Consider the following 12,182-nt stretch of genomic DNA (forward strand, 5'->3'; position numbering starts at 1 on the left):
TTCATTCTTTGATGGCAACCCCTTTTAAATATTTTTTTTTCTCCTAACAGTTCATTTTTATATAATTAATCATCTATGTTGTGACAAATTATTGCCTATCTCTTTTTTTATTTAGTATTTGCCCTTTTTAGTTAACTTCAGTTGTTGGAAAATGATGGGTTTTAAAATATATTTATTTACTTAAATTAAACTTATAGTTATATATTTACATTCATGAGAATGAAACTGAACAAATACATACAATTATGAATACACTGTCTGATTTAAGCAGCGATCTGCTTAACCATAGGATACATTATAAATAGAATTCCTGCTTATCTTTAGTCTTTTGCTCTGAGGCTCAGAAGCTCTGAATTTAAGATTTGAAGATTTTTATTTTTATGACTCTATAGCTGATGATGATGCACTAACTCTCTTGCCATTTGTATCACCAATCAGGATAAATACCAAATAATTTCTAGCCAAAGATGAACTACCAAAAGAGGTTCTATTTTTTTTTTCCCATAAAACAGAATAATCATACCGGTTTGGGCTGATGAAATATTTACTAGTTAAACATGAAGGTTATCATATTAACTATAACATAGGAATCTCATTTTCTTTTCTTCCATTTAAAGATTCCTGACTGATGGCATTTCCTCAAAACATGTCTGTTGACATTCCAAATCTGAATAAAGAAGTGTGTTTTAGTTGCTCTTAAATTTACATTTAAATTATTTCTTTTCTAAAAATGATGTTGGCAGATGCATTTAAGTAGAAACAAGTTGCTTGGTTTGAGGTAAGCTTGCAGTAAATATTTCTGTTCAATCTGTGTGTCTCTTTTTGCATAATTTATGTACTATATTGTTTTCAAATACCCAATTCTCTTTGTAGATAATTATTTATGAACCCATTTAATTTACTTAACACCAAGCACAGCAGAATTACAATCATGGGTGGTTTTTATTCATGCAAAGCCTTGCTTTTTATTTATTTATTTGTTTTTGCTAAGGGCTTCCAACTGAGCCTGCTCAGTTTATTTTTATACAAATCCCTCTTTTCTAACCACGACTTGTGTGATAGGTTATTTTCTGCCTTCAGTTAAACAGTTTTCAAGCTGTCTTTCTTTGTCTTTCATATTATTTGTATATTTGCTCGTCCCTAAGTTGCAAAAAGTAGGCTATATACCTGTTGGCATCAAGTAGAAGATTGTACCATCTCACCTTGTCATAATTTACGGTGAAGCACTGTTTCAGGAGTGTTTTGAGAGTAGGTTATCTCAAAATCAAGTAAAACTGGAATTTTAAAAAAAGTTGCTGCTATGATGTCAGCAAGATTAATAAAATTTTCTTGAAAGTTATTTTTTCAATAACACTTACTGAAATTACTGAACATAATTCCTAAAATTCCAAGTATAAGTTACATGACAGAGATAAAAGTTCATCCATAGTTAACTTTATAAGCATGTCACTGAAATTTGAAAATTAATTGCATAAAAAATGTTACACTTCTAAATAGAATGGAATAAAGTTCATTTCTAATCTTTGACAGGTGATTTCTCATTATTCATCTCTAAGTTGCAGCTTTGTCTGATCTTTCATTGGAAAAGATATGGCATTTGTTTTTTTATTCACCAAAAATTATGTGGGCAACTGTCTTCAAAGAGCTTTTATAGTAATGGTTATACCAATACCTAGACTAATAAATAATATCCATGTGTTATATATATATACACACACATACACACATATATCTATATATGTATAACAATTGAATAAATTAATATAATACTTAATATATATACTTTGAATCACATCTGACAACTATCTGCCTGATTTATTAAAGTTTCCAATAAATTCTATTTTAAATGCACAGTTTGCCTAAATCTTTTGCCTCATTATTATTTTTACATTTCCTTTAAAGGAAGGTATAACATACAGTAAAAATTTATTTTTACTAATGGGTCAAATTATCTTCAACAATATTTTCACAAGCATGAAAATTTCCTCTCAACCATCTAGAATAAAATGATAAAATTATTACATTATCTTACTCTTAGGTCACTATTCTATATTATGGTCACATGAATGCATTTATTTTTCTTCACATGCATTAATTTAAACCCAGTTCTATTTTTACACTTTTTTTTTTTTTTTTCAAACTGAAAACACAAGCACAAAATTTTTCATGGAGTGTGGATCTCAATGAGCTGTTAAGTAAAGATGGCCCAGAACTCAAGCACTGCCTTTTGAGTGAGATCTTATCAGAGCACAGAAGAAACCTAGACCTAGCTGGCTGAAAACAGGATCCTTCTGCTTTGTTGACAATCACTCACATACTTAATACTATCTACTAAACCCAGGCACTGAGTTAACTCCCATGACTGATGAGATATGCAAAACACCATGGCTTGTTTCATGGGTAGAGAGTCAAGAACATGAAGGATGAAATTAATACAGTATAAAAGTACATATCCTGGAGCAAAGGAAATTTAAGAAGACAAAGTAAGGACATTAGAAGACATGAAGAATTCCATGTGTAAAGAAAAAGAGCTATGAACAATTAAAGGGGATACACTTTGGAGACAATGAATGAGTTGTTTCCCAGGTTGGAAGAAAGAGCACATAAGGAACCGTGCTGTAGTAATTCAGGCAAGAGATAATGAGAGCCTTCATGAAGGTTCTCACCAAGAGAAGAAGAACTGGGGACACTCAGTAGCCAGGGCTCCAAATGCTGTGTCACTCTAAACGTGGATATTCTAAGAATCCTGAATACATAAGAAAGAGCTAGTCTTGGATAACAATTTAACTTTTCATGTCAGGATCTTTTCTTGGAGTTTGAACTAAATGGCCTTCATAGTAACAGTAGCACTGAAAAGATTCTAGTCTATTTTCCTTTCATTATTACAATCATTTGGTTTCTTCTGCTTGGGTCTTACAGAGGCTTAATTAGGCCATGATTAAAATTCTTATTAATGATTGTTTTCAGCAGGGTAGAAACTTGCAATGACCAGGTTGAGCCGGGATGCCACCTGAGCTTTGAGCATTCTCCTAATAAGTCTAAAAAATGGAGCAGAACCCTACATTTGGATTCAGACCCACAGGCCTACAAATTATGACTCATATTCTCTAACATGGCAGATAGAAGAATGGCTTAATCTTACTTTTTGGCACTTGTAAAGTTGGACTCATCATACTAATGTCATAGGGTTGCATGAGCATTTGTTAGAACATCATATATCAGATAAATATAACAACACATATGTGAGCTACCAATACATTATACATGTTCAGTTATTTTCTTTGCCAGACCTCCCCTGGAAAAATTTAATGGAAACAGAAAAAATGACTTTCAAAAGATTTCCCTTCTGAGTCTTTGCAGATGCTCTTCCATTTACTCTTTCCCCTTTTCACCTGCTTAGCTTCTGCTTCTGGTCTCAGCTTGGATTTCACTTTCTTCAAGAAGTCTTTCCAATAGGCTGAATTCGATGTTCTTTTCTGGGTACCGGTATCCTCTGTGTTTAACTAAACTGTCACATGATAACTTCCTTCATTTTCAGAATCATGCATTAGACTGCCCTTTGAGGGCAGGAACTATCTCTGACACTACTGCTTCCTTGGTGTCTAACATAGTGGCAGACTTAGTGTAAACACCCAAGTATGTCCACTGACGGACTGACTAAGGCAATAAAATTGCCCAGGAAGGCAAATGGTAAAAATAGTCCATCACAGCATCACCGATGATAGGCTCACATCTATATTTCATAAATTTTAAAAGCTACTTGATAGACTATGGTTCTCATACCAGTAACAAAAATTATGTTTGGATTACTTACTGTCAGGTAGTCCTAATTTTATAGACTTGAGATTCCACTTCCTCTCTGCACTTATTGGCACCAGTGGGAGTAAGCCACACAGGTGCATTTCTAATAACCTGAGTTCTAATTGAAAGCACACTGGTTTCCCGAGCAGGTCACCAGAGGACTTTGAAAATATCAGTGACGGAACAGATTGCCATTTGATTTGAATACCTGGCTCTCAGATGCAGATTGAGTTGGTCCTCATTGTCCCTGTTGTCCTAATGTCATCATTATTTAATTACAAATAACTCCAGATATTGTTGACTTTATAGTGAACTTCCAGATTTAAATGTGAAATGCCAAACTTATTTTTTTTCTTTGTACTAAGAATCCTTAATAGCATGAAATGGAGCTATACTTGCTCTTGAACACCTTAAAGAATACTTCATTTTACTTTTACCATTCTTTATCTCTGTCTCTCCTCCCTGGGAGCTGCTGTGAAAATTAATTTGCATTTCAGACCTCCAGATTTTATATTGTCGTTAGGGTTGTGAAATGTTTTTACTCAGCACAACTAAGAACTGATGTTTTCCCTCCCACTAATCGACCTTTAATTAGGCACTGTAATGAACCATTCTGTCACTCCTTCCTTTAGAGAGAGGTTTTGTATATGCAAGATACAATTTTGACAGAACACCAGGTCCATTGAACCTTGCCAGCTCACATCTAATAGATCCTCAATTTATTAGGCTTTTGTCAGCCATTGGCTTTATCATTTTAATGACACTGTCCACAGACTTATTTTGCTGGCAAAGAACGGGTATCACCAGACTGCAGGAATGTTTGTCGACATCTTGATCAACAACTCCTGGGGCCCAGTTCTGACTATAATATCACTACTTTGGGACCTTGAGCAAGTTATTTAACCTCTGTCTAAGGATTAATTGGTTAATTTTAATAAGTGCTTTGCAGTGAAAGGTGGGAAGTGCTATGACTGCTAATAGTGATAATAAAATTATAATGTAGGCTTTTATAATGCATTAAGGTACTTCAGACTGTAATTCTATTAAGTTGCCAATTAAAATATAAGCTGCTCATTTTTTTTTAAAGAATTCAAATAGCTCTGATGATGGCCATTCAGTATTTTTTAAACTTATTAAAAAAAAAAAAAAAAAAGGCAAGAATGCTGTATCCTGGTTAAATATTGCTCTTGTACATTGATTGATTGTTCTTTCATTATCTTATCTCCAAACACCTCTCATTTATCTATGAGTATTTATTTTTTTCATTTGTTTATTTGACAAATGCCACTATTGAGGGTAGTCTCAAAGAGGTCATCCAAGACAAGTAAGAAGAATGCACACAAATCACAATAATACCAGGTAAAAGTGAATAGAGACAGAAAGAGATAAAAGATGGGTGACTTGAACAATGGAAGGAAAAGAGTTTAATTCAAACTGAGGGTAAATGTCACAACTTCTAAAAGGAAATGGTGTTTAAGCTGGGAAGAGACATATAGGGTTTGGCATAGAAGGATGAAGGTGAGGAGGAATCCAAAGAAAGTGCATTTCAGAGGAAGAAGATAGTATGAGAAAGTCACTATGCCAAAGAAGTTGACATATAAAGAAGCATGATCAGTGTGGTTTTACTAGAATAAAAAAGAGGCTGCAAAAATAATTTGCATATTAATGACCATTTGCATTATGTGGGATAATAGTTGGTACTGATCCCATTCAGAGTTGTAAGAATGATGGAGCAAAAAAGCACTCACCAGTTTGTTCAGTGGTTAGAGCATTGGTCCAAGGACTAAGGGATAGAGGGTTCTATTCCTGGTCAAGGGTGTATACCTGGGTTGCAGATTTGATCCCCGCCCTGGTCAGCAACCAATCAATGTGTCTCTCTCACATTGATGTTTCTCTCTCTCTCTCTCCCTCTCCCTCTCTCCTTTCCTCTCTATCTAAAATTAATGGAGCCCAGCCAGTGTGGCTCAGTGGTTGAGTGTCGACCCATGCACCAAGAGGTTGCCAGTTCAATTCCCCAGTCAGGGCACACACCCAGGTTGTGGGTCAAACCCTCAGTAGGGGGCTGGTAGGAGGTGGCCAGTTGATATTCTCTCTCATTGATGTTTCTATCTCTCTTTCCCTCTCCCTTTCTCTCTCTCTAGAAATAAATAAAGAAATAAAATAAAATATTAAAATCAATCAAAAATATCCTCAGGTGAGGATTAACAAAAGAAAGAAAAAAAGGAAGGAAGGAAGGAAGGAAGGAAGGAAGGAAGGAAGGAAGGAAGGAGGGAGGGAGGGAGGGAGGGAGGGAGGGAGGGAGGGAGGGAGGGAGGGAGGGAGGAAGGAAGAAAGAAAGAAAGAAAGAAAGAAAGAAAGAAAGAAAGAAAGAAAGAAAGAAAGAAAGAAAGAAAACAACCATGAGTTAGTACATGGAAGTTGTGTTGAAATACTGTGCTAGGTTGAGAGGAGAGAAAGGAGAGAGTCATGAGCACTGAGCAACATGTGAGTAGGGTTACATGCATACATATAGATTGTATTTGCTGACTAAATTCTGATGGCCTGTGATGCATATCATTTAAGAGGTAAGTTGGGCAAGCAACATGAAAAATGACTGATGGGTATAAAAACATGAATAACATTAAAAAAATAATTAACTTGATTTTGATAAAAGATGTTTCAGTAGAATAGTGAAGATAAAAACCTGACAGACAGAGATGTAGTCAAAGAAAAAACAGAAAGAGGAATTAAAGAATGTAACAACTCTTTAGAACACTGCTACCGCGTAAGTTAATAAAGTTATATAGCTAGAAAGAAATGTGGGCACAAGGTAAGTTTTAAAGAAAAAATGAGGTAGAGGGAAAAGTATTGATAAAGCAGGAGAAAGTTGGAACAGTTGTAAGAGATATATGTCCATGAATAGCTAAAGGTAAATAGTGTATGAATGAATAGCATCCATTAGACGGAGCATGAACCTCCTAGCCATGAGAAGGAAGACAGTGTATGGGTATAGGATACAGTAGGTTGAGGGGCGTAGAGGCAGGAACTGGTGGCAGTTCACTCTTTCTCTTTTAAAATTATTTTTAAAATATATTTTTTTATTGATTTTAGAGAGAGAGGAAAGAAGAGTGAATGAGAAAAACATCGATGAGAGAGAATATTGACTGGCTGCCTCTTGCATGACCCCGACCAGGGATCAAGCCCACAACTCAGGCATGTGCCCTGACTGGGAGTTGAACTGGTTACCTCCTGGTGCATGGGTCGATACTCAACCAGTGAGTTACACCAGCCGGGCTGGTGGCAGTTTTCTTTAGATAGCTTTATTCAGCTGATAATAAAGGTGGGGAGCAGGTACTGGAGTTTTGAGGAGAAAATTGGACATCGACATTTAGGCGAGTTAATTGACTAGTGAAATACAGTCGATGCCACAGTAAGTGCCCTTTGAGATTAGTGATAAAAACTCAGGTGAGTCCAGTCTATATTATTGTGTATTTTCCTTCAATCACATTTAGCAATGGGGCACCAGTTCAGGACAGATGGAACATTGGACTTAATCATGGTTATGTTTTTCCAGGAAAGAATAATAAAAGGGAGGAGGGAACAAGGGATTGAGAGTGTATACAAGGGAGTGATTGCAGTGATAGACCATGGGATCTAAGCTACAGAAGGACGACACATAGAATCTTTAGACTAAGAGAGGAATAAAGAACAATGTGAAGAATTGTTGGAGATGGAGTGACATAGGGGTGCAACTGTGGCTGAAAATGAGAAAATTTAGGGAACATACATACAGACAATAAGAAAACTTCTTAATGTAAACATTAAAGCTTGCTGTCGGACTGACTTGCGGGCGATGCTTTCACTTACAGTCCTGACATCTGTCCCCCGTGTGTTCCGGCTGGCAGTGGCAGTACGGCTGGTTCCCAGCAGTCACACTGCAGGTCCCTTCGTTTTGACAAAAATCCTCACAGACTGTTTTACCACAGTTTGGTCCAGTGAACCCCAGAGCACAGCGGCAGGTGGGTCTCCCTATTGGAAAAATGTAATAAAAAAATTACTCAACTAAAATGGTTTATTTTCATGGAGTCTTCACTACAATTAGAAACCAGAGTTCTGGCCAAAGTTGGTCTGTTACTTAATATGTGACTTCAGGCAGGAGTGTGACCTTTTTGGGTCTTAGTTTCCCAGTGTTCCAGCAATGCCTAGATTCGATGATAACTCAGGTTCACAGCTGGTAAAACTAGCTGAGCTCAGTTTATACATAATTATACATACATAGAAGTATTTTATTTTTAAAGTGCTTACATTATTCTCTGTATTTCTCTTTCCTTGCCCATTTTGCTTTTTCAATAATTTTTGCTTTACTCATGTGGTATTGCAGATTGGATTGGCCATTCAAATATAAAATAGAGAAAATTATACTTCCCAGTGTTTAATCATGTACCAACCACTGCTAAATCTACACAAAGTGGAGCTTAGACTTATTACAAAATATTTTAATAAGTTTAAAGTGGACATGTCATCTATAATATTTATGAATGTTGTCTTATTTGATTTAAATACACATACTGCATTTATATATAGGCACTTACAAGTCCTATTTTATTTCACTTCGCTATTTTTCTTCCTGGTAAGGACTGTCACTTGTAGTCTAGCAAGATGATTTAGAAGTCTAATGTTAACAGCACACAATAGCAAATCTGATGGATCATCTTTAGATATTTTTCTTTATTTGCTCTGTGGGAACTAACATCACAATGAAAGCTGAATGATCCTTTAAGGTGTTTGGAACATAACAGTTAACTGTTATATCAGGAATGAGTCTCTCTAAATGCCCAGACTGTCAAGAACGGAGCAGAAAATTGAGTACAGAACTAGCGCTGTAGAAATGGTGAACAAAAACAAAACGAAATTAATGGCGATCATTTGTAGAGGGAAAGAATGAGTTTTAGAGATTGTACAAATATAAAGCAATAACATCAAATAGCACAGGAAAGAAAGTCAGTTATACATCTCAATGAACTAGAACTCAGGAAATGACGCTCAGTTGCTAACATCAGAGAACATTCAGCCATCTCCTCTCACCTTTGTAGACATGAAGCATAGTTAGAATGGTCAGAAAAAGGCGTGAGTGTAACAATTAAGGCTTGAAGTGTGAAAGTGATATGTTTTCTCTGCTGCCGTAGATTCTACCTCTGAAGGACAAGTCTACATTTCTACATTCTTATTTATTTTTGAAAAACATAAGTGAATAAAATGTCTCCAAAGAAAAAACCTACCTGCATTTCCAAAAGAATGACTAGATTGAAGTTTCATTATTTATTTATTTATTTTACTTTGAAAGGGCTCCACATGCTTGAACATGCTACAAATTATTGCTTCCCATTGAAGAAAATGATATACATTTTTTAATGTTGAGTAGCACTGCTTTAAATTTTATTTATAAATGATATTAGTTTCTTGGCCAGATAAATGCCTATTAATAGGTTGATAAACAAGGTAAAGTTTATATATATATTAAAAACTGATTAACCTCATATTTTCCATGACCAGAAAATGGCTTTAAAACTTTTAGATATTTTTCTTATAATGGTAGTGAACTTTCTAGCTTTTGATTACATACTGAGAAAATATCTTTACTCAAACACAAATAACAAAGGCACAAACAATAGAATAAATGGTGGTAGGAAGATAAAAAAATGATAGTTGTTGGAACAAAATTCCCAAGGAAAACAAAAACCCTGAACAAAAAAAAAGTGTTCCTCTTCATCTACAAGGACCAGTGAATGACGTACAGAGAAATAAAAGATACGAACAAGAACACAAATGGATTGGAGCTGAATGTGAAACTCACGGTACAGAAAATACAGACGAAACCCGGTTGCCTCAGAACAAGGGCCACAGAGAGGTAAGGCTGAAACACCGCAGATTTAAGCTTCTCTGCATTATTTTCCAGGTTTATTTTTCCTTCTTTTTAAAAAATTAGGAGCGAAAAAAGTAAAATGATAGACATTTCAAAGAAATCCACACAACCCGCTGCGAAGGCCCTTGAAAATACCTCTGTCTCAGTCTCTCAGAGACACACAGCTGTTTGAAACCAGGGCACAGTGACTAGGTTGTTCCCCCGCTGGCATATGCTTTGCATCCTTTAGATTCTGGCTGAATTGTTTTTAAAACCTCCTGTTTCTCTTCCTTTGAAGAGATGATTTATTTTTGATGAGTTAGAAATGTCTTTATATGTAGGGGAATATTATCCAACTTGCAAGAAACTGGGTGATGCTGGTACAAGATCTTTTGTTTGCTGATGAGAAATCTGTTGCAGAATTAAATTTTTTTTTTAATCCTCACCTGAGGACTTTTTTTTTTTCTTTGCATTTATCTTCAGATAGAGCAGGAGGGAGAAAGAGAGAGAAACATCAATGTGAGAGAGACACATCGAGTGGCTGCCACCCACACAACACCAACTGGGGCCAGGGACAAACTGCAACCGAGGTCCGTGCCCTTAGCGGAAACCGAACCCAGGACTCTCTGGTCCACGGGCTGACATTTTAACTGCTGAGCCAAAGTGGCCAGGACTGTTGCAGAATTTTATAATGGGTTCCATCTAATTTTTGCTTAAGACGTTCTTTGGGTACACCCTGACAAGTGGCATTGGATTAATTTATAAGGATTTTTCAGGTACCTGAATTTGATTTTGACATTTGAAAAGGAAACAGCAGTGTTACAGTGTCTAGAGTATCGCAATGATGCGCCCAGGAGCTGGAGCACTGACAGCCTACAAGGGCAGTGCAATCAGGAGGAGCATCAATTGACCTGAGCAAGGAGAGGGAGGAACAGCTTGAAGGCTCTAATCATTCTAGTTTCTACAGCACTTAGCTCAGACCTTAAGAGTGTTGGTTGTCTGATTGTCCAAATTTATAAACTATTTGTGCCAACTGCTGGTTGTGAGACCAGGGGAAATATCACCTCTCCGCTTATTTCCTTGTGTGTATAAAGGGTGTAGGAATAGTATCTACCTCATGGGTTATTGTGTAGAATTACATAGAGCAAAAGATAATACATGCAAAACATTTCTAACTGTGCTAGGCACGTAGAAAGTATTACATTTTAGTTCTGATTATTCTTATTTCTACTGAGTGACATTCACCATTTATAGGCATGTCTTACTCTGTCTACAAAGGCACTGTAGCCGTCTAGGAAAATCATTCTGAAAATAGTCTTAAGTTCCACATTTTATATCCATTATTTTTTAAAGATAAAATTATATTTAAATATATTTGCATGGCAGTGATGGGATAGAGCGGAAATTCTCCATTAACTTGACTCTCACACTGCAATATGTCAAACTTTTAAGGATGGGTCCTTTTTTTTACCTTCTAGAGATGCTTAATCCTACCCATTAAAAGGCATTGGCCTGAGGACCAATGAGTCGTGGGTTCGATTCCAGTTGGGGTTGTACGGGAGGCCAACAGTCGATGTGTCCCTCTCATGTTGATGTTTCTCTCTTTTCTCCCTTTCTCTTCCTCTCGCTCTCTCCCACTTATTTGAAGATTAATAGAAAAATATCCTCAGGAGAGGATTAAAAAAAAAAAGAACACACAATATAGTACACACATAAACAAACAAGCAAACCTAACACTTGTCATGTACAGCTACTTGTTTAACTTCAAATTTTGGTACATCCTTAAACTTTTTCAAAAGGAATCGATACTCACTGCTTCTAATTCTACCAATATATGACAGTAAAATCTTTGGTTGTCATATGCCAATTCCTCATTGGGTTTATGGTTTTAATATACAAAATAATGTGTCTGAATCTATTATTTCTCTTTGTTTCCTCAGTAGAGAAGTCAGATTTTTTTCAACATTGTATGTATTGCTCAAGTAAATTAACTGTGATTCCCTGGTGGTAAGAAAGGTTTAGAAATGAAGAAGTTAACGTGTACTATTGTTTTTACTGTATATTTATGTACCATTGCACAGCTTACTCTAACCGCTAAATTCACTAATGACTTCTAAAATATTATTGTCCTAAAATTTTCTTCATAATTTTACATGTATTAATGTCTACTCTGGAAAATTCTACTCACCTGGTCTCTAAGACACAAGTATTGTTGATTTCCCTTCTTTTTGTTTGTTGTTGTTGTATTTATTATTTATTTATTTTTACCAATTATCTTTATGTTTACTCTTTCTGTCTCTCAAAAATGTTCTTACTGTTCTTATGAACTCTCTCTAGTGATATTATTTAATCTCATGGCTTCAATAATTATCCATCTATCTGAATGCTTCTGTCCCAATTTTCTGACTATGGGCTCTCTCTCCTTACGACGGACCATCGTTTTCACTCCTTGTTGTGTATCTCTGGCTGCTCATTAGGTTCAACTCCTCCCCCGCCCCCC

The 12,182-nt window shown here is 35.9% G+C and overlaps 1 protein-coding gene across 1 annotated transcript in view; it reads right to left on the reverse strand.

The window, feature by feature from the left end:
• Positions 1-12,182, reverse strand: part of LRP1B (LDL receptor related protein 1B) — a 1,816,022-nt gene that overhangs the window by 57,112 nt on the left and 1,746,728 nt on the right. Inside the window, exon 84 of the mRNA XM_036254023.1 lies at positions 7,648-7,809. Within this exon, the coding sequence (XP_036109916.1) occupies positions 7,648-7,809 (162 nt within the window). The remainder of the gene's footprint in view (positions 1-7,647; positions 7,810-12,182) is intronic.

This window comes from Molossus molossus, unplaced genomic scaffold, assembly GCF_014108415.1.
Source record: "Molossus molossus isolate mMolMol1 unplaced genomic scaffold, mMolMol1.p scaffold_m16_p_11, whole genome shotgun sequence".
In the NCBI taxonomy this organism is placed as follows: domain Eukaryota; kingdom Metazoa; phylum Chordata; class Mammalia; order Chiroptera; family Molossidae; genus Molossus; species Molossus molossus.